The sequence below is a fragment of the Pleuronectes platessa genome, chromosome 1 (assembly GCF_947347685.1).
Source record: "Pleuronectes platessa chromosome 1, fPlePla1.1, whole genome shotgun sequence".
Classification (NCBI taxonomy): domain Eukaryota; kingdom Metazoa; phylum Chordata; class Actinopteri; order Pleuronectiformes; family Pleuronectidae; genus Pleuronectes; species Pleuronectes platessa.
In genome coordinates this window covers 12,993,043-13,020,782 of record NC_070626.1, presented here as the reverse complement: position 1 = coordinate 13,020,782, position 27,740 = coordinate 12,993,043, and the positions used below count along the sequence as shown (strand labels likewise).

Here is a 27,740-nt window from a genome sequence, read left to right as displayed (position 1 = left end):
TTGGTTGGGTGTCTTGGAATATATACCTGGCTATATTGTTGCTACTATAACTGCAGGATTCCTTTTTGCTGTCTATGATAAACAAATTAGATGATATTAAGCTTATCTAAAACATTTACATCAGCAAAGTATTTCCTGTTACTAAGACTTTAACCTAATTATCAGGTCTCATTCACAGATTGCTAAAGGTTGTCTTCCCTACAGTCCTGTTTCATTGCCAGGTTATGTGATAGTTGTATCATTTAACAGGCACACTGACACATGGATTATAGGTGACACATTTAACATGCATTGCTATTCATCAAGAAATGTTGATCAGCTGGTTTCGTCCTGCCTGACCTTGTTGATTGCCAGGTTATGGTCACAACGGAGGCAGTCTGGTGACACACTTCTTCACATATTTTTGGTGACACGCATCAGAGCTGCGCTATAACCCTTTTTCAAGGTCTGCGCTGGGAGATTCTTCCACCCTTCATCACAAAAAGACCAGTCTTTGTCACAGCAAATGCTACACAATGTGTATGAGTTCATATTAGGAGAGGCGGTGGACTAGTGGCAGAAACTAGGACTATGGGCAGAAAAGGTCTCTGGTTCGTCTCTGGTTCGACTCCACGGAGAAAAAACAAAAAGATGAACCTGGATTGATCTGTACAAAAATCCAAGAGGATTCTCCCTACCCTGTCTAGTGCCCCTGAGCAAGGCACCTTACTCCCCCAACATCTGCTCCCCGGGCGCCGTACATGGCTGCTCACTGCTCTGTGTGTCCTGCACCAGATGGGCTAAAAGCAGAGGTTACATTTCCCTTCAATTGCATGAGTGTGCCTGTGCATGTCTGTGCATGTGTTTGGGATAAATAAATAAATAAATATATCTTAAAAAAAGATATATATATCTTAAAAATAAATATATCTCTCTTATTACAGGCTAAAATGGCTGAAGACTGGGAAACTGTTTTGTAATTTAAATTTTCAATGACTGGTTTTAAGGTAAAGCTCTGAAATGCTAAGCTCTGAAATGCTAAGCTAGCTTGTAATTTTATAATTTAAATACTGTGCATGGCCGGGATATTGGGTTTTATGTTTTCTTATGTAAATCACTAAACAGTCATTTTGGTCGAAAGGGACCAGAGGAACAAGCTATTAAACCAAAACTGACATATGTGATAGGGTCATAGAGATTGTGTTTGCTAACAGTAGGCTCATAACACATTGAGCAAGCACTCCCACTCACATCTCTCTCCATCTGGCAAATTTAAGTTCAAAATACTTTCAGCTTTTAGCTTTGTTTTGGTCTCCACCGTGGAAAATCCCAGGCTCCACGGCTGCTGAATGCCTCACTGTTTTTCCCTCTCTGACTTTGTGTGTTTGTGTTTAACTGGCAGGCAGATAGCGAACAGTTGACTCACAGGGCTTCGTTAATGAGATTGAGTAGATGAACCAAGACAGTTGTGGGCCGGTAATAATGCTGAAAGTGTGTTTGGGGAGTGGCAGAGCAACATTTCCTCACATTAGCTCACTCAGACATTATCCAGACATTCTATTATTAATTTCCGAGGCAACTGAGTTGGATACTTGCGTTCTCTCATCCAGCCCCTCTGGATTATTTTAGATAAAACTCTGGAGTTCTGTGCATTTCTGAGAGCAACTCCACCAGAAACAACTAATCCGATGAACCAGATCAGTTTTTCTCAAATTGGGGTCCGTGCCAGGGTTCCTGTGAAAAGTTTCCAGATTCATAAATTGAAATGGTCATAGGTATTCTGTGTTGACATGGTGAAGATATTTTTAAAATATGTCCAATATGTTCCTGGGCTGTTTTCAGACACGAAATCCGGAGGAACTTCAGAGAATTGGGCCCCCACCTTCTGCAGAGGTTTCCGTTCACACATGAAGAACACAGCAGGAGATTCTCCGCTCAGCAGTGTTCACAACACCAACAAATCCACCAGAGATTCATGCAAAGGGTGGTGCAGCAGGCACAGACAGGATGTCTCCTCTTTAGACATTTTTGTTTACTTTCTATTTTATCCATGTTTGTGTCTGTCCCATGCTAGAAAGCATCATCAACACGCCCCATTGGACCCCCTGCTGTGTTCTCACATGGCCCCTTCAGGACATTCTGTGGTCTTTTTACAAGGTGGCTGGCCAGAGAGTCAGGAGGCAGTCACTGGGACTTTTGTGTTAACACATATACACATACAGGTTCTGCACATTTCACTGCATGTACATGTCAAGGAGATGTTTCCAAGGGACAAAGCAGAGGGTCCCCAGGAAATGTTCTATCTTCTGTAATTTTGAGAAACTCTGATCCAGATAAATAAAACAAATATGTGATAAAAAAACAAACATAGGAAAATATTTTTTTAGTTTGTTCAACTGATGAGTTTATCCCAGCATGTATAAATAAAGTCATACACCCAAACACACGAAGACACACACTCAAACAAACACACAAACTCACAAACACGGGTCACTGGTGCTGTTGTCGCCGTGGCCCCGCCCTCGCAGCGTGACGTCAGGGCAGCGGACGGTGGAAGCAGCTCTGACTTGAGTCTCAGAAAAGCCGGAGATGGCTTCTCTCAGGCAGGAGCAGCTCTACGGGCTCTGCTGCGGGAAAAGCAGCCGCAGCGGCTCCGGCAGGACGCTGCTCCACGTCAAGCTCACGGACACGGCTCTCAGAGCACTGGAGGCTCATCAAAACCTCAAGGTACCTTTGTGTGTTCACGTTTGCGTGTGTGAGGACGTGGATTCATCAGGAGACAACTTTGACAAGTGTGGCTTCTTTGCTCCCCCATCGCTGTTTCACTCTCTGGTCGTCTCTACGCTTTCCTCTTGTGTTGCGACTAGTTAAACTAGAGAAGCTCCGATTAGTTCACTTGTGTGTGTTAACCTGCTGAACGTGTGAGGCTACGTGACTGTGTCAGGGACATACCAGGTCTGAGCCCGCTGCCTGACGGGAAACACTCAGCTGTCTGCTGGGAAGCCTTCACAATGAAGTCGACTTGCTACTGTCTCATAATGATCTGAGACCAATAAACACCCCAACAGGCATGACCTGTTCTATGAGCTCAAATGACACTTTATCACATTAAATGATAATGGTTTGTTTTTCTGCTTCTTCCTCTCAGGGAACTTTGCCAAATCAACCATCCATTTGTTTCAAAGGAAACCAAGGGGTAAGTTTCATTTTTGGATCTTATTTTTATTATTATAATGTATGCCAGTGGCAGATCTATTATATTTCTAAATCGGCGGCTACAATTGAGATTACATTTCATCCATGCACCATTCCCGATTCATTGATGTGCACATTGAAGTCAATTCCCTGTTTACTGTTGGCTCAATAGCTTTGTTGAAAGTCATGCGTGATTGAACATGTTTTGAAAATTGTTCAAACACAGTGTGTTCTTCAAAAACGTAATTTGTCATATTATTTGTTAGTATTGATTTTAAGTGACTAGTTTGCTTTTAGAATTCAGTGCCCCCTGACCCCATCCCTGGAGCCGCCCCTGATTTACGTTTAGTAAGGGTTAGCTTTATTTATCATTTGATATATATAGGAGGCCAACATGGCAATCTTAGGTGCATGCATTTCTAAAATAAAGGTTTGTGCCAAATAATTTCACAAATTCTGGAACTGCAAAGACGCTTTTGTTCATCACACAAAGCTGCTGTTGACTCATGTGCTACCGCACTGCTGCGCCTCGCAGCGGCTCAGATGAGAGCTTATAGCTGCTCGTCTCCAGCAGATAGGAGGCATGCAGGTTATTGGGTCAGGCTGGAGACTGTGGAGAGGCTTTGTTAGGTCAGTGAGTGACGCTGGGAAGAGGGAGGGAGGGAGGGACACACAGAGTGACTGAGCCAGAGTCAACAGTGTGGAGAGGGGTAATCATAAGTCAAATAGGGTGACATCAGGATTAAATGTGTGCAAAATATGTCTGTGCGTGTGAGTATTTACTGTATGTGGTGCAAGCACATGGCATGTCATCACAGCGCAATGATCCGCAGCACACAACTGAACTATTCGTGTTTTGGACTGAAGTCTGGAGCAGCTGTGTCCCTGGGGAATACTTTACCTTTCAGTCAATGCTAATTGCATGGGGCTGGCCAGAAAGAGTTGCAACCCCCTTCCTGTCACGACAAGATGAGCTGAGTGGTGGTGAAGTTTGTGAGGGGGCTTGTGTGGTTAACAGGGCAAAGAGCGCTTTACTCCTGTATTATTAGTACTCAGGTGATTTAGTTTTAACTGAAAGAGTGTTGCACTTTAATAATTCCCTGAAGCACTTGTAATTTCTTCCTTGAAGGACTGAGAATGGTCATATTCATTTCTACTTCCTCCTTGTTGTTGTTGTTGTTGTTATCATTATGATTATAATTAGGTGGCTGTGGCTTTTTTATTAATCCAGTAGGTTTGCTTAAAGTGACCTGACTGGCTTGTGCACAAGCTGTCAGTCAGGGCTTGTCCACCTCCACAGGAATATGTGTGGCATTAAATTAGAAGACAAGCTGCAAATCCAATCCGAGGCTTCACAGCTCACTCACTAAGCTGAAGCACTGAGTTTGTGCTGAGGAGTAGTTGTCCATGAAACGCAGCACGCTGACTGGAGTCCGTGAACTCGACTGGAGAAACTGCTGCAGCTGCCAAGTGAAGTGTTCTTGAACGGACACACATGGATCTACTCACCTGAAGAGGCAGTTTGTTGACTTTGCTCTCTCTCTTTTTGAGAGCCAGCTTTTCAAATCAAAAGAAAGCATTAACTGATTTTGCATCACCTTATATTGTAAGTTAGTTTTTTTCATCAAGTGCTTGTGAGACTGAATGTGTGTTATTGTGAGTGTTGTATTGAAAAGAGAGGCCTGTGTCTGAGGCTTCATCCATACTACAGTATTATGTTTTTGTTTGAGAACACATCCACTCTGCTCTGGCTACACCTGGCGTCCACAGTACTCCTGAGTTTTAGAGCCACTGAATCGGATAAGTTTGAAACCGCTGCTGTCCCGGTTTTAAATCTTTGGACTCTGGAGTTGACGGGCAGAAACTGAGATGGTCAGAAACTATAACGTAGACACTCATAGTGAATTCTTCAGGCTATTATCACATGATCTCCTTCTGGAAGAAAACCGCCAGCATTAGCCTCGGCCTGCTGCCCCTGTCGTCTTTGCTAACAGCAACACACGTGTTCAGTGTGTGTGTGAGTGGTCACGTGATATCTGTTTTCAGGCATGTTAGTATGGACGGGCATTAAAACTGATATGGAGCCAAATGGTTTGTGTGGACAGGGATCGTTTTAGTTTGAAAACGAAGTAGTGTGGAGGTAACCTGAGTTTTGACAGCGTCACAGTTGGTCTTCGGACCTCTACTGACTCTGTGAGTGAGGAGGGATTGTTCCCACACCTCTCCCTTATATGGCACAGAGAGCTCAAGTTATTAGCCAAATGAATGTTTAGAGGTAATTACAGGAGCCATAATGCTGCTGATTACAGTGTGAGACATGATGACTTCAGTGTGCATTACCTTTCCCCTGTCTGCCTGACTCAGACGAGCATCAATGTGTGTGTTTTTCTATGTATGTAGCTTTGACACAGAGAGAGACAGAGTAGACGAACTCTGGCCAGCTGACTTTCCCCATCCTATTGGCACGTTGGAGTCCAACTTTTTCTCCCTCTGTGTTTGTGTTTGCGTGTGAGGGAGAGAGAGAAAAACACCTTGTGTGTCTAAGTGGTGTGTGCGGGTTAGGACTGGAATACCATTCCTTGATTTGTTTGATGCCGTTATGTTGTTGTGTTATTTGGGTGTGTGTGTTTATGCTGTGTCCTGTGTGGCCTAAAGGCATGATTTATTCATGTCCCACCTCCCTTTTCCTGTCCTTCCCTCACTGCCTATTGTGTAGCAGTGTTAAAGCAGCCCAGAGAGGATCCCCCGAGGTGTGTGTGTGTGTGTGTGTGTGTGTGTGTGTGTGTGTGTGTGTGTGTGTGTGTGTGTGTGTGTGTGTGTGTGTGTGTGTGTGTGTGTGTGTGTGTGTGTGTGTGTGTGTGTGTGTGTGTGTGTGTGTGTGTGTGTGTGTGTGTGGTGTGTTACTTCTGTGTATAAAAGAGCAAGGGAATGAGGGAAGTTTTGCCACTTGCACAAGTATCCGTGTGTTTGAGTTTGTGGTTTTTTGTGTGTGTGTCTGCGTGTCTATGCTGAGATCCCAGGAGCCCTCTCTCTTATTGTGTGTCGTCTCCTCTGATTTGAATAACAATAAGTGGGGGAATGCAGCCTTGTGTGTTGTCACCCCGCTTAGATAACCCGAAATGAATTGAGTTTTGCAGCCCGACACATTACAGTCGGTCCAGATGTGTGGTGGCCTCTCCCCAGGGTTCGTTTGTGCCCAACATGACAGAAACTTTCCTGCTGTGGAACTAATTGAGTCGAGACTTGAGACGGAGAAGACTGCAAACATCTTCCAGTGTAAACAAGTAGCTGTTTAACCGTGACCACAGGTTGAAGTCTAGACTTTTATCTGATGTTTTTAAACATGGACCAAAGTAACTTTGATTGCATTAAGCAATGCAGGGCAAAATTTACTTGTATAGCCAATTACCATACAGAGAGGTCATTCAATGGGCTTCAGAGAAATATAAAGCATGAAAACATTTAAAAGGGTAAAACATAGAAATTGTATAAAAGCACAAATTGTAAAACTTTAATGTCTAATTAAAGAGTAAGATGAATTGGTCAAGTGAAGTAGTGAACTAAATGGAGCAGTTTATAACTTCCGATTAAATCTAGTTATGGTTGACTCCATTGGGAGCTGGTTCCAGCAGCGGGCAGCATAGTGGCTAAATGCCATTTCACCCTTACACACCACTAGCTACCATTTCAGAAATACACTTAAGGCCCTGACCATTTAGTGTTTTGTAGATGACAAAGCTGCTTTCAGAGATGCACTGAATCTCCTAACATTCTATGGAGGGGCTGTATGTGATAACTCAAATGTCCAAGTGAGGGGCTTCAGACTTTCTCTGGAGTTTCTCCGGCCAGCCCCCCAGTAAGATCTCTGGATGATATCCGAAAGAGCAGATGTGAGAAAACAGTGTTTGAAAGGCATGAAAACGGCTTGAGTTGCAAGCGTTCCATCTTTGTTCCCAAACAAAACACTCGCTGTCTCGCAGATCATCTAAGTGTGTAAACCACTGTAAAAAAATGTACTCTTAATGTGTGTGAATCCTCTTGGACTGTACATAGCACATAGTGTCTTCATGTTTCCAGGAACAGTATCCACCAGTGAATGTGACTTCCATTGTGCTGCAGAGTTCAAGGGTCATTGCAACACGTGAAAAAAGTATTGCAATTGAAGTTAGCACATGCAAACGTTGACATTCCATAAGAGCTTTTACTGCATTCCAGTGTGCATATGTTGTGTGTGTGTGTCACTTGTTATAAACGTGTGTTTTTTTCTGGCAGATCTTGTTTACGATTGTGTGTGTGTGCCAACAAAGAGGAAACTGTTGAGGGATTATAATGTTTTAAACACCATAATCCCAGTTTACCACTATCTTGCTACGTCTGCTAAAAACCCAAGAATGAAAATCTCGTGTGGCGACAGGATTACATATTTGTTTAGCAAACGTGCAAGCACGAGATGAAGACAAGTGGCCCTCTGAGATCCAGCAGCAGCTCTGGTGAAAAATGCTTTCTCTGTCCAATTAAGCAGCTTGAGATGTGGAGCACATCTTGGCTCACTGAGGAACGTGTCCCATCTAATTCCCTCATGTGAAAATCCACACCATGAACTAATGAGGCATAAAAGGTACACACACACACACACTCACACACACGTTATGGTTTGGCCCTGCATGTCTAGAAACATAGCGTTCTGTGGGGATGGGGTTGGAGGAGGGGCGGTTGTCGGGCACAGTGACCCACAATTTGTGGATAGTCGACAGTTTGGCCCTCAGGCAACTGCCGGGGATGTGTCTTTGTCGGCACTGCAGTCGGAAACCTCTTGGGACTCTTATGGCACAGCACCCCTTCCTATCATCCTCCCTCATACCCAGCCTCTCTCCCTGAGTGGTGGAGCTCACAGCTCTGGTGGCAGCTATGTCCCTCTGTGAAATTGCAAATGAAAAGGAAGATAGAAGGTGATTATAGGCTGCGGCTTGATTACATGCGCTGTCTCCCACTCAAGGCAGCCACATTAATCACTCACTTCCAGCATGTGGGAAGAGGCAAGAAAGAGAAGACACCGCATGGCTCCAAGTGCTGACTGATTGACTGTTGGATTATAAACAGACTTATGCATTAAACACTGGAGCACGTCCAACACTGGGATTTGGAAACTGATGGTGACACAGATTTTTAGAAAGTTCATAGGATTTGCTAGTAGATACATTTGGAACAAAGCACCTTTCTTGTGTTTGTTAGCAGGATTTTGCGAAAAAAATGTCTAGACGTCTTCAATTAAATTCCGGGCATGACCCAAGAGGAAACCATTCAATTTCGGAGATGATCCAGCGATTTTGCTTCACTCTCTTGCATGATATGATAAGGCTTTTAGCCTTGGTGGAGTTATTCGCTGTCTGCCCCTGCACTAAGGACTTTATGTATTTGTCCACATGTGTTTGTCTGTATGTTAGTTAGTGGTGTTGGTCAGGAAAGAACTCATAAAAGTTTGTTTCGGATCAATATCTGGGGCAGATCCAGGATTTTGTTTCAGTTCCTTCAACATTTTCATTGATTTCTCACGGAATAATTCATAGATATTGATGAACTTTTCCCTAATTACCTAATCATGTTTTAATTTGTCATGTCTCGGACAGCATATACACCAATATACCTGTGAAAGGCATGTAGATCGGTCAGGCTTTATTAAGCATCAATATTCATCTAGTTTCTGTCTTTGTATTTTCTTCCGTGCCTGCTGCCCCTCATCCTTCTCTCTTCCATTGGGCCGCAGACACAGACACACATTGTGTTGTGTATCACTGTCTGCCATTGTGGAGGGGGCTAGTCTTAAATGGCATGTGTCAACTTGTGGCCCTGGGAACGATTGGGCTCTTTTGTTTGTGATGAGATGATGAGAAGCAGTGTTTACTGAAGTGTGGTGCGGATGAGGGTGGAGGCTGGGTGTCTGAGCATGTATGTGTGTGTGTGTGTGTGTGTGTGACTGTCATTGTCTGTGTGACTTTAAGCCACTGGTGGAGATGTTTGGCTGATAGACTTTGGTCCTTTCTCGTTTCTCGGTCTTATGAGTGGCAGTAATGCTGATTTACGCCCCGGTGAGAGGAGCTGGAGCTGAGGCTCTCTCTCCTCACGCTGGATTAACGCAGACACACACACACACACAGTTTGCATTTACACCCGGCACAGACTGATTTGCCTCCTGCTGATAACAGACAGCGGTGGTGGCGACAGGTTTCACTCCGTCCACCACCTCCTCCTGCACCTCCTCCCTCTCCTCCTATCAACCAGAGAGGGGAAGCTGTGCCACGGCATCCCACTCTGGAGCCGAGGAGGCCAGAACAAAAGACGGCCTGTTTTCAGAAGGCCATTACTCAGGCTGCAGAGGATGTGGAAACAATAGGCTGCATGAGATCTACACCCAAACCCCACATTCAACCAAAAGCTTGCAGGAAACATAAGCCCCATGCACTGACAGGAGTCTCTCACAGCTTTTGTTCAATCGACTTTATAGTTTGATAAAGCCAAGAAAACGAGCCTTTCCCGTCCTGCTGCTTCAACATGGGGAGACATTTATGACAGTTGAGAGTGAACTGTGGCTCATTAAGAAAGTGTCGCCACACACACACACACACACACCTACAGGCTCGACCTTCATATTTGTCAAAACTTTAATTGCTGGAATTTGACAGTAAAGCTGCTCTCAGACATGCACTGAACTCCGCAGACACTCTGTATTTTCTCCAGCGAGCACAGGGGGGATACCCCGCTGGATGGTTGATGACGCTTTTCTCAACAAAAACAAAACAAATCTCTCCCGGTGAAAAAGCGGTGACGCACACATAGTAGACACTGACAGAGAGAGTTGGTGATAAGAGCTGAGGGCGCTGTCTGTGTGTTCACCTGATCTCCACAGCGCTCCACCTCTCGCCTGGATAATGCGGAGGATTTGTTTCTTGTGAACACGTCTGTGCAGAGCATCTGTGTTGTGCATGTGTGAAAGGCAAACTCTGGGTAAACTCCTTATCCAATTCTCCGGATCTTACACGCAGGTCATGTCTAAGAACGGCTTAAGGTTCTGTGTTACTTGGCATGTGTTATTCAGGTGAAAATTTTGAATCCTAAACAGGTCAGTGGTGAATTCCGTCTATAGATCGGTGAAAATCATCAGATTATTTTGGAAGGTAGCCTAAACAGTCTTGTGTGTACATAAAAACAGTAACAAATAACGACACTTGTTGTTCATATACCTCCGCAATGGCCCAACAGTTGACTTAATAAGAAACCTAGATTTAGTCAAGGTGCACCAAATAACATACATTCATAGATATCAGATTGTGCTACTATCAAACACTCATAAGACCAACCAAAAAAGAAAACGGACAGGAGTGAAAACACAACATCTTTGTCAGAGGTAACTAGAGATAAAGATTAAGAGGATGAATCAATGAGAACATTTAGAAATTTGAATGTGTCCTGTTATCACAGCCTTCATGAACCAGCTTCAACCAGTTGTTGTACATTTGGGTTTTTGATTTTAGATTTCTAACTTGTGTCAGAAATGTTTAAGTCTTGGCACAGTTAGGCAACACTGGTATAATAAATGTAATAAATTTATGTTTTTCTCACTGAGTTGCCATTCAAAAAACATAACTAGGGAACTATAGTCAACATCTTTCCAAACCTAAAAGTGCTGCTGTGTTTTCCAGGCTGGGTGAAATATCTCCACATTAATTTTCTAACATGATTAATAGAGCAGGATCATGAACATAATTGTTGGAGGCCTTGAGGGAATGCATGTTTGCTGATTAGGGTTCTCAATTAATATTCGGAATACGTTTATAGCAGAAATGTTGCGAAAAAGAGTCATTTGATTGTGAAATTAATATTCAATCGTGAATATAAAGCTGCACTACCATCGCTGTCTGCCTTGCGTGGGCCCTCCAGCTGCTGGAGGCTCTGCACAGGAGACACACAACATCGCTTTCATTTATTCAACAATTTAGTTTCTGAATATAGATTTTCATAATGTTGTTACCATCCAATTTAGTCTTTAAAAATAAATTATTTAATTTGCTCCTTTTAGAGGACCCAAATTAGAATGATATCAACTGTGTTCAAAGAAAAAAGTATTTTATTCGCGATGTCAAGAGGAAATGCTACACTACCCACAATCCTCGTGTGTAGTAGTGACGTCTCTGATTGGTAGAGCTTTCTGTTACCATGGAAATGTTTCCCATACTGCGAAAGTCTTGTTAGCTACTATCGGCTCAGTCATCTTTACTTTAAATAGGTTACACTTTATAAAACACTATACACACACATACAAGACACAGGCACTATGACAACAACTAGGTTCAATTCAAGAAGAAGCTCACTGGAAGTGAAAGGGCTCAGTAGCAACGGCTTATTGGATTCGTAGGTTTGTCACTTTTAAAATATTATGAACAAAGTATTTTACCTTCGTCCTTTTTTCCATATTCCAAATGAATTCACTTGGCCATAATTACATACTTAATTGAGATTTGTCTCCTTTAATTTTGTTGTTGCATCTTCGTCACACCAGCATTTAAAACCACTAATGTTTGAAATTTCATTTATTATTGTCCGTTGTGCCATCTGTTTGATTTGGTGCACTTTACTTCTTCCTGTTTTTTTCCTTTGCTCCAAACCATATTCCAAATAATCTAAATGGTAAAACGTAAAAGGATTCGAGCAAACAGCTAAAACTGTTGAGACAAAAAGAGTTGTGAAGTTTGAAAACGCAGAGAACAGATGGACAGATGGGCCTACGCCTGGAGTAACGGCTTCAAGAGAGATTGATGGAGACAAGAGGGGAGACAGTCATGCAGGACTTGATATTTGCTTTGTGTTGAGACTCAGGAGGAATTATTGGACCGTCTTAGCTGTATTAAATGGGATGAGGATGTGGAATGTGGAGAGTGAGACGGAGGCTCAGGGATAAAAGTGAATCGTCTGGAGGTGAACGTGTGAAGCTGCTCTGTAAAAGGGGGGGGGCCACAGTTTGGATTAAAAGAATGAGTTGTGTGTTGAATCAATTGTCAGGTTCAGGATTCTCTCGGTTCGCTTCTTTGCCTTTTGGCCCCTGGGGGTCACTGAGCATTACTCAGGACATAAGTCACTGGAGACTGTAGGGAAATCTTAACAACATTTAGTTCTCAGGGGTTGACCCTTGCCAATAAGAGTTTTTTTCTACATAACCACCTTGTGAACTTTATCTCTGCTTGTATTGTTTCTGAAGCTGTATTTCTGCTCCCTTTGACGATAGCAAAGATCAGAAGGAACCCGCAGATTCCCTGAATATTTACCCTGAAAGAAAGACAATAAATATTTAATTATTCATGGTCAGTTGAGTTCTTTAAGTGCCAAGTCCTTTTGAAAGAGAGCCTCTCTGGGTTTGAGTTGTCGTGTGTGCCTCTCAGGAGGATGCACGAGGCTTTAGTGCTTCAGCCCCGCTGGCTGGGAACGAGAGTGCTCGTCGTAATTTTCACAGCGGGGGGTCAAGAAATCTGCCCGTTAAAGTTCATTGGAACCATGTTCACTGGCTGGATGCCATCTAACTGCTGCTGAACGCTCTGCATGTTGGTGCATTTCTAACAGCTGGACTCCTGTAACGGCACACGGCACAATCCAATAACACCACGACAGTAAATTATTAATTGCTGCCACTCTGCAGGAAAATTGGAGGAAACGTCCTCTGATGATCTTCTCTCTGACTGAGCGGCACATTGTTCTTATCGTATTCCATTAATGAGAATAACACTTACATTCTTGCACATTAAAGGCATTTAATTTCAACTTGGATGTCCATTACATCTGCCGCTCTTCCCACCAGCCTGAGGAAGAGATGCGTGAACTCAGGCTTTTCAGCCCAGACAAAAATAAACTCTACCAAATACTTGAAAATTGAAGGTTTGTTTAAACAAGACCAGTCACTTTTTATGACTTAAAGCTCGAGCAACCATTCAACATTCTTTTTAAAGCAATAAATATCCTGACAGCCTTTCCTTTCTGCTGCTCTAATGCTGCACATCCCAGGAAATGCTAATCACACTTAAAGTGAAAGTTGGTTTTCACTGGAAGTGGAATTCAACTCAAGCAACAGAGCTCAGAACCATCTGTCTGGGTTATTCCAAGTAATCCACGGGAGCAGCGTTTGCCAGGTGGACGCTGAATCTTTTCATTTAGGAAATTCTACTTTCTCCCTCACCTAAGTCCTCTCTCTTTATAGGATGTTGTGTTCTTTCACTTTGTGGATAGTTATTATCAGAGAGTTGTCCATTTATGTTTTTTTACTGCCAGGGAGGTAACGTTTTTACATCTGTCTGTTGGTTGGTTTGTTTGTCTGTCAGCACATAAAAACTACGAAACAACTTTCCACACAACATGGTGGAAGGATGGGAACCCATTCCATTTTGTCTTTAACATTGCGAGGTACTATAGGTGTTTTTAGACAGGTAACAAAAAATGGGGGCCTTGTTGAGCCTTGGTGGAGGTATGTGCTCTAGTGCCATTATTATTGTCCAATGGCTTTAGCTCTTGTAGGAAATCGAGAGTTCCAAATCACAATTAGCAGAAAATGGAAATACAAGCTCATGACTACAAGCAGTTTGTCTGGTTTCATGTCGAGGCCTGATGAACACTTTCTCAAGTAAGATTTCGTAAGATGAGCGAGAAGTGAGTGTTTATAGTGACGTTACTATTTATTTGTATCACCACAGTACTTGAATTAACAAAGCTTTTAAACTTTATTACTGTTTAGATGAGGGATAGACTAAGTGGTCATGAAAAGTCCAGTCATCATCTTGTAAAATGTTGAATAGAATATCCCCTCTGTTACCCCCTCCAGTGTGATTTAGGCATCTATGACTACAGGGCTACCACAAGTAGCTATTACACAATCCACAACAGGACACGTAAAATATAAGATCCACCTGTGCAGCTCCATGAAAGCTGCTGTGTATCTTGCGGTGCCATCGGAGCTCAGCTGTTTATAGTTCGCATAAATTCCTGTGGCGAGGGCCTGCATGTAAAGACACATGCAGAGAGCTGATAAGAGAATAGAGCCAACGTCTGGGTCGGGGAAAACAGCTGAAAAGACTTTTAAGGACAGTGCAGAAGTAATGGACCACCCCTGCTGAGTATTGTCTCTGCAGAGCTCACTTCAGAAATCACTTTCATAAGCAGCATACTTATACTGACAAGCCGTAACTTGTGGCACAGATTATCCTGCGGGTAATTTAAAATCCTAATTAATTAATAAAGGCTTAAACTGAGTATTATGTGCTATAATAAAACTTCTTTTAGAAAAATTCTGCTGAGAGTCTCTTTATTTACTGTAGTCACGGTTGCTCCTGACATCCCAGAATCTCTCCCTCTGTCTTTCGTATACCCCCAAAAGGATGTTAAGTGCAGTGTTTCTCAAATTTCTCATAAAACTAAATGAAAGCACCAGGGAAGCATTGCAGAATAACCGTGCAATTACATCTTTTTCAGTGGTCAAATCAGTCGAGATCCTGGCCTTTTTTACTGATTCTCATTTTCCGTGATCTGTTATTATGTCTCTGTGTGTGTTCGTGTGTGCGTTTGTCTGCCCTGGAGGTTGCAGCCTTGGCTCAGCTGCGCTCCACTGAGTGTGCCAGGAGATGTCATGGAGGCCTCAGTGGAGCAGAGTCTTAAAAACACTGTTTACCCAAGGAGATTTATTTTAAGTTACAGAGCGACACAAAGTCGCACTGTGGATCCTGGGTGTGTATGTGTGTGTGTGTGTGTTTGTTCATACATCCAACGCTGTGGTGAGATTCTGTGAAAATAAAAATGAGGGAGTGACATTGTTGTTTCCCAATACTTTCTCTAAAGGTGTAGCTGACCTTATGATTTTGCTTTAGCAGAATTTTTCTCCACAGCTCATCTATCATAGTCCAAGTGCTCTACAGTCAGCCGACAGCACGGTGTGCTCACAAGTTCTCATTATCTCCCAGATTTTCCCCAGTGACATTCATCAGAGGTCACACGTGTACGTTCTTTCCTGTCCTCTGCAGGAAACCGCATAAAACTCATATGAGAGTCATCTTGTTTCAGGACGTTTTTCACAACCAAACCTCTGTAGAGCATGAATCTGACGCTGCTGGTCTGTGAAGTACTTTTTACATCATAATGCTGAAGTGACTGGTGTTGAAGAGGCTGTGCAATGTAATGTGTCCAATGTGGGTCTTTGAAGGGAGCTTCCTTCTACAGGTGGAAACTCTGACATTTGTCACTGCAGAAAATAAATGCTGTGGTTTCTGGAAGAGAGTCTGATGAATCAATTTGGAAATGTTAAATTGCACAGAGTCTTTTCCTGTGTCTTTGGTTGTCCCGTATCATTACGTTAAGATTGTATTTCACAGATGAAAACACTAAGTTGAGTGGTAAAATGTTGGTCATTTATATTTGCTTATTTAACACCCTAGTTGTCGGCTTAACATAAAACTTGCTAAAATTCAACTTCTGAAAAGCAGAAGGAAGCTGCAGATTCAGATGCTAATTCACTGACGGTTCATCAACCTCATCCTTAGATTGTTTTCATGCTGAGATTTTAGATCATACTTTGCCGAGATCCTCTCCATGTCTCCACGACCATCAAATAAAGTTGTCTGGAAAAAAAATAAGAAACAAAAAATAAAAGCTGGTGTCTTTGGCCCTAGCAGTATAGGTCAGTAGTTACTGACCTGCGGACAAGCTGTCCTTGCTCTCACTGCAAATGACTCAAGTCTTCGGCCGGAGAGACAAACACCGCTGAGAGCAGGAAGTGAGTGAGCGAGCGAGTTTCAGAGAAGTCGTCCTCCAGCAGTTCATGGTGCATTTTTATGTGTTTTGTGGGCGTAGCTTTGACCAGAAGGCTGATGGGGGGGGGGGGGGGGGGTTGTTACGGTAGCATATTTTCAGAGTGCGTGTCCTAGCTTTTCCAGGATTACCAACCCAGACTTGTGTTCATTGTTTTCCATTTGTGCCCAAACAATTTCTGAAAAATCCGAATCTGATGGTCACAACAGTTTCCATCATGATGATACTCACAGTGAATGCTGAGGTATCCTCAGACAAAATCTGCTGCACACAATATTTACTGTTTAGGCCGATGGCTGCAGGCCTCTAGGAGCTTCTATCTTTGGTCACAGTCTGGCCTTTGCAGTGGGCTGAAAGTTGTGAAAAGAGAAACTCCATTGTTTTATGCTCATTGTAAAAACCTTGACTTTGGACGGCCCTGTGTTCTTGGCTTCGATGCTTTTGGCCTCAGTTTGCCTGTGAAATTCTGCTGAGTAGATAATCGCTTTTCCCTCCCAAGTCTGAAAGATAACAAAGGTTGCTTGAACTCTGAAAAACATTGGCGAGTTAAAGCGACTGGCTGGTTCCAGGCCAGTGAAACGATATAACTATTCTTCAACACATGTTGTTCAGTGCACACAATTAGTGATGAACACTTGGTTTAACATCTTTACAGACAAAAGGCAGATCATAACAGACAGGGAAATCTGGCAGTTAAGTGACAACACTAAAATGTGGGTGCATTTAACTTGTATGTGTTGTCTGTGTGGTTATACAACAATTTTCAGGTCGTCTTCTTCTTTGTTTTATAAGTTTAATAAAATCTGACCTTCTCCGGTTTTTCCTCATAGTACATCAAGATCCCAGCTCCCACAGAAGAGTCAGTGTCTGCTCTTCGCATCTTCTCCTTCTACTTATCCAGCGACAGCAAAGACCAGCCTCAGGCCAGCTTTGACTGCATCCATCAGTATGTCTCAAGGTAAGAGGTTAATCAGGTGGAACTTGTTAGATTTGCCAACTGCAAGTCTTATTTTGCTGATTCAAGATTCTGCCTGAATCTCCACGGAAAATAATCGATGTTCTGATGCCAGCATCAGAAATACCTCTGCAGAAAATAGGTTGGGCACCGGAGAGTGAGCTAATCTATATACCCGATCCAATACCACGTCAGTAAAGTTTATTAGTTTCACCCAGATAAAAAAACGTTCATTTTAATAATACCCAGAAATCACTTCTATGCCGCTCTGGTCGTACTGTACTGTCACTGCTAACGATATCCTGTCATGAAGCGATAGCATTTGATGTGCAGCGTGAGAATTTGATTATAAAAAGTTTCCAGATCTGTCAGTCTCAATTTAAGGTTCGAGTATTATAGTTTTTTGTCGTCTTCATAGGTCAGCACCACATTTTATTTTTCAGTTTCCTCTGCTCTCTTTGTCCCCGTGTCTCTGAGGGCATTGTGAGAGACATTTCTAAACAGGATGGGGCAGTTGTAATTTCCTGTATATTTCTGGGCTGACCTTCTCATTACTCAGACCCATTATACCTTGTTTATGGGGTGCTGTGCTTGAAAAGTGAGGGCTACTCTGCTCTGCTGCTGCCTCCTGCTGCCAGACGGTAAACTGTGGTCTGAAGTGAAACGCAGCTGCTGGAGCCAAGAGCAACAGAGAGAGGGAAGGTTTACTCTCTCTGCCCAACAGCACATTTGTTTTGATGTTTAGAAGATAAGGAGGGATATGATATCTGGTCAGATATATTGTTATATTCATAATTTAAATTGTATCTCGGAAAAGAGGTATTAAAAAATAGAAAGAATCACATTTTTCATCACAGGTAATTCTCTGATTTATTTTTCCCTGTTTGGGTGCACTATTAAGGCCATGTTGAAGGGAAAACATTCGATATACCATAAATAAAGTCTCATTTTACAAGAATAAAGAAAAAAAAAAAAAATTCTGGATCCTGAATCGTGAACCAGTTTCACTGTTCCTTGAAAATTACTAAACCCTTTTGAATATCTGAGAGATGTAGTGAACAACTAAACCGACAGTCGACCACCGATAAAATGTTCTCCTCCACAAAAGAGGCAACGTACTCACAATCCGGATGCTTATGACTAGTATTCTAGTACAAGTATTATATGGGTTGTGAAACTTATACTTACTATACTATAATTTCACACGATGCTCCACATTCATCATTTGAATGCAGGCAACAGACTGATCTGATATTTCCCGTGTAAAATTCTGACTTTTTTTTTATCATATTATAACTTAATTCTCAAAATATACGATTTTTGTTTGTTTAACATGGCCCTAATATTGCATCATAGCAGCTCATGTTGTCAATGTATACATTTTTTCACTTTGATCCAAGATAGTCCTGGTTTTCTAATGTGCCAGTAGGTGCAAAGCCAATGCTTCCTGTTTTCCACAGGCTCTAACATGCTTTCAACCAGGATATCTGGCTTCCTCACATGTAGCGGCCTGCAAGTCTATATCTAGTCTGTGACATAACATACAGTAACCATAGAGCAGACTTAGCCAGCGTCCACCACAAAGCCACTTTATGCTGGAGTTCAGGTCGGTACGCGGCTCCAGTTTCTACAGTGTTTACTGTATAGCCAGCAGAGAGGCCTGCGGTTCAACTGCTCTGTGATTGTGTCCTGCAGTGACGGCCGCGAGCAGCTGGAAGGTCAGGGGGTCATCCAGGACAAGATCACGGTGTGTGCCACAGAGGACTCCTACCAGGTGACCCGCGAGAGGATGTCCCAGGTGGAGAAGGACAGCTGGAGTCGCTCCGCCATAGAGATCAAACCTGGAGCCACACATCCAAGTAAGAACAGAGCAGAGGCCTCTGTGGAGCAGAAACTGGAACAGAGGATGATACATGTTCAGAAAAGGCCAAACAGCTTAGAGCTTGGACAGAGATCAGCTAATTGGATGTGAACAAACTGACGGCATATAAAAATAGAAAGAGAATAATACCAATAAAAGTCATTGGAATATTTGCCTTGGTTGAAAGAGCTGGAAACCAGATACCTTCCTGTTTTAATGTGGAATAAATCCAGATGTGAAGACCATATTTTTAGTAATAAAACAAGACCAAAACCCAACTCATGTCTGCTATATTAATTATATTGTAATTTTCATTTATTCCTTTTGTGTCTCACATCTGGCTTTAAACAGAATAGATGTTTGGTCAAAGTCAGCAACGTTTGTCCTTAAACTTCAGAGGGAGGAGGTCAGTGTGTTATTTAGAGCCAGGATCTTAACATTTATGCTACTGAAAGGAATATTTTCATGCAGATGTGATTAATTAATTAATGTTTTCTGGTGCTGGTGCTCAATGCATGTGATGTGGTCAATTATCACAATAATAACGGTAATGCAACGACAACTGCTTCGCCGGCTCTGTGTTTTAAGTACTGAGTAGAGCTTCTCCAAATTTTGAATAAACAGGTGAACAGCAGCTCAGCCGCTTCTGGCTTCTGTGGACTGAGTCCAGCGGCAGGTCTTTACTTGCTGTGGTTCAATTACTCCAGGGAATTTTTACAGTGTCAGAAAGAAAAACTGCAACCAGCATCACCACAGAACAAACAAACAGAACTAGTTGCTCCAAACATTTCACACACCTCTGATAATTACAAAAAGTTCAGATGTTTTCCACAAAACTAAAAGTAGTATAAATTAAAATGTGCTAAGAGCAATTTTCCCCTATTTGTCAGAGTTCAAGAAAACCTTACAGGATATTATTATAATGAGAATATGAGTAGGCAAACATGCAGTGAAGAGCTGTCTCCACTTTACTTTTCTCTTAAATTCTCTTCTCCAACGATAACTGAGATTATACAAGATTGTTTCTTGGCATGATTCTTGACCCCTGTGTCGGTGCCGGAGCTCCAGGGAAGCTGAAACTCTGGCTGGTTCAGACCAAATATAGATTTAGTGGATTATGTAACATCAGGTCTTAGGGTGAAAATGACTTGGCAACATATAGGCCCAGAGGCAAACATTTAATAACTGCACTCTACATTCCCCTTTCAGTGTCAGGAGGTAATCATGAAGACAGTACACGTTATCAGGCATGCCAAAACCGATAGAGCAAGCACCTGGCACTACGCACATCAAGCAACCTAGTTATTACATAATCCAGAATATTTCTTATCACGATGCACGGCTGGCAGTAGATACATGATAATGCACAGAGATATGATCTAGTCTCAGGACATACGTTTGGGTTGAGAGAAAAGCCTTCTTTTTCTGTACCTCTCTCTGACCTTCAAAGCACAGATTAACCTGTAATGGGATTAGTGCAGTGAGATAGCTTTCACTGCTCTAACATGGCCTGTCGGCTGCAGAGATGTAGCCAATGATCGGCCAGGTGTTTATGACATCTGAAGACCAATAGCTGCAGGCCTGCGTGCACATGGGATCCAGCAACAAAGGTTATCATACGATATACTGATGTATGTTTCCCCCATTAGTCCGTCAACTGCCAAGACAGTTTAGCTAAGATGAACAGGTGAAGTTTGAAAACCAAAAGAGAAAAGATGAACCCTTTACTGTCACATCACTGCTATGAAGTATAAGAATGACTTAAGTATAAATAAATTAGTCGATAAATGTGTTAAATAAATAATTAAATGAATAAATGGAAGAAAAAAATACAGTTTTTATTGAAGGCTATTTTTCTTTTTTCTACATATATTCATTGGTTATAACAGTGTAATCTTTGGGTGAACTACTTCTGTCTTGAGTTGGCCCACATGGGATATGATATGTAACAATTTGGTTTAAATACAGTAGAAAAAAACAAGTAGACCTATTATATATTATTTGTTACTTGTGTTGCCTTTTAAGTTTACCAGACCTGTGACAATGACGCATTACGACGCATGACATCATTACAATTTTTTTTGTATTATTCATTAATTCATTGCTGATTATTTGTCTATCGCCAAAGACCTCCCAGTAAAGTGTAAATGCTCAGGGAAAGCAAGTGACCCTAAACAATTATTGGACAAGAAATGGTTTTGAAGACAACTCCCATGATCCTGTGTTGTTTTACTACGTCATCAAATTAGGTATTTTGTTATTGTTTTGAATGAGAGACCCCTAGTGGCTGAAGTATCATATTGTACATTTCTCTAAATGTCTGAAAACTCCAACGATTTTATTTCTTGTCTCTTGTGAAGACTCAATTGACTGAGTATCACTTTAAATCCTGTTCTTTTCCTGTGCTCAGGTAAATGCACCAAGTTTCACAAGAAGTCAGCTCCTTCTACGCCAGAGAGCAGCCTCTGTAAGCAGTCCACCAACAACCAAAGGATCGGCGGTACAGCCACGCCGACCCAGAAGCCCCTGAGGGAACGCATTATCCACCTGCTGGCTCTGAAACCCTACAGGAAACCAGAGCTCCTGCTGTGGCTGGACAGAGAGAGAGCCGGACCCAAGGACAAAGCCGAGCTCAGTCCTATACTGGAGGAGGTGGGCAAAAGTGATATATGTGTGTCTTTGTGTATGCATACATGTTTAGAAACACTCACATGCATATATATGTATACATTTCAAAGGTTGCATCATGCTCAAATGGACTTGTACAATGGTAAACACACATGTACACATCTAAGAAAAATCATTGTGAATTGTGCTGAAAAGAAACCTGGGGCCATTAAATTAAACTCGCAATACATTGCAGTCATTTTGAAATTATATTTTTGTGTCTGTATTACCATCACTGGTGTGTTTGTGTATGTGTTAGAATGCATATGTTTTTTTGTGCACAATGTGTATAATTAGGTTAATGCTGTAATTGTTACTGTAGTGATTTTGTTTGCAGCGGGGGGGCGGGCTGCTCTGTCAGGAGGCTCCAGACAGATGGATGTCTTCAGAGCGAGGCAGCCTGAGCAGCTTAGAGAGGAGAGAAAAGACACTGAAAGAAAGAGACAAAGAAACTGATGCACTCGATTGGAAAATAATGTATTTGAATTGAGCTTTCTGATTAATAAAGTTAAATAAGAAATTCTAGACTCGACATTAGTTGAAGGGCCTTTCCCCCAGTGTCATAAAAATCCAAAATAAGTTGAATGTAACATCGTATGGCGTCTTGTTTTTCAGGTGGCTAAAGTGAATCCCAAAGACAGCAGCTACCTGCTGAGGGACGACTTCTACAAGCATGTGCAGAGGGACTGGCCTGGCTACAGCGAGGAGGAGAGGCAGCTGATCAGCAGGCTGCTGGCCAGGTGGGTCACAGGCATTGAGCCCAATAGGAATCTCTGTTGTTACAACAAACCAATAATCACATTTCCCTCTCTGCCTCATCAGGACGCCTGTTTAGTGGCTCTCCTCTTTTCACTCCCTATTCCCTCGTGGCACAAGTCACTTTTTTTGACATGACTGACAACACATTCTCTTACTTTCTTTATAATGCCCAAGGTCAAGAGCGAATCCTCAAAAACAAATGTAGCAGGCTAGAGAGAGTGAGGAGCAACAGATGTAGACCACTCGCATATATTTAGGAAATGCTAGAAATGATCAATGTTCTGGAAAATGATGGACATGGCTACATAACAGATACTAGGATATGACATATACAAAGTGGATCCTCTCTGACCAACATAGTGGATTGACATTGTGGAAAAATTCAGAATATCATCTACGACTACAAGAAACAAAGCTGGACGAAAAGTGGGAGATATTAACTTAATCCAAAACAAATACAGCAATAAAAACCATGGAGAAGACTTGATGGCCTGAAAGAGATTTAACCCCAAAACTGTCGTATAAAGAAAGTAGGGCATGAGCACTTTTTTTTTTTGTGATAGCATTGTTTGAACACGTTTGTGAACAGGCAGTGGCTGCAATCTTTATCTGGCGTCTCTTCTTCTCCTCCACGTCTTGTTTTCTCATTCCCACACATCTCACGCACTAATCAACTCTTAGAAACAGAACTGTTCTGTACCTGCTACACAATGGTCTCATTGTCGGGGTTACCATGTTCTTTCTTTGTGTTTAACAGGAAATTGCAGCCACAGATTAGCAGCCATTTAAGAAGTCTTCAAGCAAACGCGTCGATACTGAAGACCTCAGAGGATTCGACACTACATCAGAGCACAGTAAAAAATCCCCCAATGGTAAATAATCATATTGTTTTCCTTAAATCCTCTGAACCCCAATCCTCTGGTCTCAGATATGTTTTCTATGTTTCACCAGTTATTTTCAGACTTTCAACATTCTGACTGTGAACATATTATGTGTGAATAACCAAATCAAAAGCTTAAATTTGATAAATAATCTTCAAAAATGTTGCCACAAGTATAACTTTTGCACAAACCGGTTTCTCTGACAAAATACAAATGTGTGCTCCTCTGCAAACAGAGAAGACATTTTGTACGTCTAAATAACTTTGTGGAAAAAAAAACAATAAGAACTTTGATTAACAGCGTTTTCCTTTTCGATGAATAATGATCACATCTTCGTTATACTGCACACAGATGGATGATAGTGCCATTCAGTTTCCATAGAGGTACAGGATTGTATATTGCAGTGAAAATTTGAGCTAACAGTGGGAAAATCCTGTCAGTAGGAAAACAGATGCTGGCTTTTTCTCTGTAGCGTTGAGACGGGACAAGTGTTGTTTCAGGTTGTTTGTGTGGTTTTGGTTGATCTGTCTTTTTCTTCCTCTTATCCCAGAAACGCCCTGTGCCTTCTGACTCACTGGAAAGGCTCGCTGCCAAGAGACAAAAACTTGTGGACCAGAGGTTGCACCAACAAACACATAACAATGCAACTCCCACCCTCAACCACAGCTTCCACACAAAGACTGAGTTTCAAGGGACAACTAACCATACTGGTAAACAGAGCGCCTCACCGGCGGGCCACAGCAGCTTTACTGCAGCCCACAAACTGTGTAGCACCTCCGACACACCTGTTTCAGAGAGCAGGGAGCATGGACCCAAGGGAAGCGACCACCTGCCACCGCAGGGCGACTCTGACGGCCCTCACCAGCAGCTTTCCACCTGCCAGATCAGAAAGAAGAAGTCTAAAAAGCACAAAGACAAAGAGCGGGAGAGGCTAAAAGACAACCAGGGACTTAACTGGTTGGAGACAAGTCCTGATCTTAAGCAGAAGCCGGAAACACTTGAAAGTAAGGCTCCTTTTGGCACATTTGATTCTTTTACTGATCGTGGACAAACATTATTCAGGTTTGGGTCGGGTTCGGTCTCCGTTGGCTTGGATATCTACTTTATTGTTTATGCTGCAAGTGCCTGTAATCGGGGAAAACATGGGGCTCGGGGTGGGTTCGGTTACAAAGATCAGAATGCCTCTCAGGTTTATATCTTGCACAGTTAGTTTCCTCTTAGACGGGTTTGGACTGAACATTGAGGCTGCACTCTCACTGGTACAGCCTCATTTCCTCTAACCACACCTCGATATCAACACAGTGATTTATGACAAGAGTCTGTGTTTGTTTTTTTGACCTAATTTCATGCTGTCGGCTTTGTTTGAATATTCTGTCATGTTATTGTGGTCACATTCTCAGACAGCGTTTGTTTTCATGCGTCTGAAATGTTATTTTTACTCTGGCACTTACCTGCACAGTAACAAGTTGACCGCAAATACTCTGATGACCAGCGGTAATGGCTTGAGGTGTCTGTGAGTCTCGGAGCTCACTGGTGCTTTTATACAGTATTATCTCATAAGCATGTGTTCGCTCCCTTAAGCTGCGTCTCTTGAGTCCGCGGTGTTCTGTGTGGCTGATTGACTCAACAACAGCTCAAGCAGCGCTCTGGGTCTCTAAGCGGAGACGTCTCCTGACACCCACAAGCTCAAACACACACACACACACACTGTGACTTTTTGAAAAACAAAAACACATTGCTCAACTTACAGTGACAACGTGCCATGTTCGAGTTTTTCCACTCAACTCACACTAAAGTCTCTTTCTGTATCTCGTGTTGTTCTTTTTTCAGATATTACCATCACCAAAACTGTGGCCTCTGAGGAGAAGCCGGATTATGTTCTGTGAGTGTAAAGATAATTTAAAACCATTTTATTATCATGATTTACATGTAGTGTCTCCTCTGTAGTTTCCCTTACATTGAGTATGTCAGTACATGTGTGGACTTCCACATACGTATGTAACAATCACAACCATTCGATTTTATCTCCATATCTTCTGTTCATTAATCAGAACTTCCACTGGTTAGCGTTGGTATAAGATAGTAAGAATACATTGTGTCCATGTGCTGCCATCTTGTGTCAGAAAGAGCAACTGCAAGATTGATGGAAATGGCCTTTTTTGAAAACTTTAAAATGTTTAGTCAGTTGTGCATGAAAGTATTATTTTGACTAGTACTATGTATCTTTAGCTGTATAAGATCTGTTATACTGATGAATATCATCTGGGATGTATTCAAATATTACATCCCATGTATATTACTAAGTGTTTTTTGTCTGTGTGTCTTCTTGTAGCACCTACAGCCCCATTATAAGTATAGAGCAACGTAAGAGATACCAGGAAGAATTCTGTGAGGAGTACGATGAGTACAAAGACCTCCACTCTCGCATCGCCACCATAACTCACATGTTTGTTCAGCTAGGGTCCAAGATCAAGAGCCTGTCCCCGGGCACACACGACTATAAGGTACACATACAACCACAACTCCTCATCATCACTGAGCAAAGGCACACACTTAGATGCAAAGGTATTATTTCATGCACCTGAATTCATATTAACAATTTCAAAAAATTTCCTTTTCCTGCTATGCAGATCATGGAAGACCAAATACTAGAAAAGTACAACAAATATCGAAAGGTGAGTCAAACTGTTTGCCGCCATTTAAATCGTCAAAGTTGTTTTCACTTTTACTGGATTTTCCTTTTGATTTTCACAGAGAAGTCACATGGAAAAAAAATTTAAGTCTGGCGAGAAGAGTCGTTAACTGATTCTTGGATTTGAAAAACTAGAACATTTGATATTGGCCATAATAATCCAAGTTTAAGATTTTCCATACACCTGTTTTTTGTACATTTCAATTCACACATGAATAACAACAGATTGGAAACACCTACATTTGGAAGAAAAAGTTTTCATACTTCTCATAACTTCTCATAAAGTTAATCATGTGCAGGATATTCATTTGTTCAGTATGTTAAACTTTATTCAAAAGACTTGATCACTGTGAGTTTTTCTTCATTACAGAAAGTCACAGACCTATTTTCTATAAACTGCTGTGAACTTATAAACACACTCTGTTAAAAGTACCAGAAGTTGTTGAACTCTAGGTTCAGTGTCATTAGAATTCAAAGGGTCCATGCAGATATACTTGGCTCCAAATGGGTTTTGAGCTCTGCATCATCATTTCAGATACTTCACATCATCAGGTCACTTGGCATATGGCACTTACCTATAGCACTTTATAGTTTGGCTTTCTTGATTCTTGTTGTTCTGGGTTTGCACCCTCATAGTTGGATGCGCGTATTGTAAGTCGCTTTGGATAAAAATGTCAGCTAAATGAAATGTTATTAAAACATTGTCTTTCCTCTGTCTTTCTTCTCCACAGAAGTTCCCAGGCTACCGGGAGGAGAAGAAACGCTGCGAGTATCTCCATGAAAAACTGTCCTACATCAAACAGCTCATCATAGACTATGATGTCTCTCAGGTTTCTTCGTAGCAAGCAGGCTTTCTGTCGACTGCGGAGATTTTTTTATTGGAGACCCTTCTTTGCATAAACATCAGCACACGAAGCATTTATACCTGAGGGGGATAGAAGAGGACTTCTTTCTTCAGGGACCACGGATGATGCTGTGAGCACAAATGATTTTAAGTCAAGAACAGATTTCTGTTATTTGTAATTCTGTTTGTATTGAAGAAATCATTTGCTTCATATGTTATGTTCATGTTAAAAGTCCAAGGAAGAAGGGACGATGGTCTTGGGATGATGAGATTTTTCCATCTTTACGTATGATGATGTCAGGACAGATAAAACCATTGTCAGTGTCATGGCAACATTTACAAGGTAACAAACACAACTTTAACTTATTCACTTTATTTCCGACATATTAAGTCAAACATTTCTTCAAGCAAATTTCTCTGATCCTCTACAGCTTAAAAAAAGAGTGAGTCCATATGAAAGTCGCTTCATGTGTGATACATGATCATTTCAGCTCAGATTCAGTCTTCACCGATTATTATGAAAGTGGGGTCAGAACATTTTGAAAGCAGCTGAACTCATGGAAAAGAAACTGGAAACGATTTAAATGTCTGGACATGTTGATCTGTAAAGATTAACATAGAACCTGGTGCAGTACGGTATATGTGCTATCTGCTAACTCCTAAATGCACTTGTGTCTATCTTAAGTATTTATTCACCTCAGCCATTTCTTCTTAGTGATTATTGAAGGTACCAAAATGGTCTTTGTGGCTGTTGGAATAAGTTGGTGAGGAAAGAAGATATTTCCTCCTCACAACATTTTATTGGCATGGTTTATCAGGCACCAAGTCTATGTTGAAGTATTTGATCCTACTGGAAAGAAGTTTCTCTCTTTTGCTTAGAACTACTGATGTATTTATTTTTAAGCCCTCCTCCTCTATAACGTGTTTTTGTTCTCAGCTTGATGCGTCACATCTCGTTTCAGTCAAAGTGTTTGTATCCCAGCAGCTCGGGAGGGAGGCGGGAGCGGTCGCGACCAGCTTAAACATTCAGCTGACTTATTGTGTTTTTTCTCTGCCGACCTGATGATTGTGGA

The 27,740-nt window shown here is 41.9% G+C and overlaps 1 protein-coding gene across 1 annotated transcript; it reads left to right on the top strand.

Annotated features, from left to right (window-relative positions):
* Positions 1 to 2,530: 2,530 nt before the first annotated feature.
* LOC128438801 (RNA polymerase II elongation factor ELL2) lies at positions 2,531 to 26,686 on the top strand. The gene is made up of 12 exons (XM_053421504.1): positions 2,531 to 2,706; positions 3,128 to 3,175; positions 16,839 to 16,966; positions 18,659 to 18,822; positions 21,235 to 21,476; positions 22,107 to 22,231; positions 23,008 to 23,122; positions 23,682 to 24,135; positions 24,962 to 25,013; positions 25,464 to 25,635; positions 25,762 to 25,806; positions 26,555 to 26,686. The coding sequence occupies exons 1-12, from the start codon at positions 2,569 to 2,571 to the stop codon at positions 26,663 to 26,665; spliced, it is 1,794 nt and encodes a 597-aa protein (XP_053277479.1). The 5' UTR covers positions 2,531 to 2,568; the 3' UTR covers positions 26,666 to 26,686.
* The last annotated feature ends 1,054 nt before the right edge of the window (positions 26,687 to 27,740 follow it).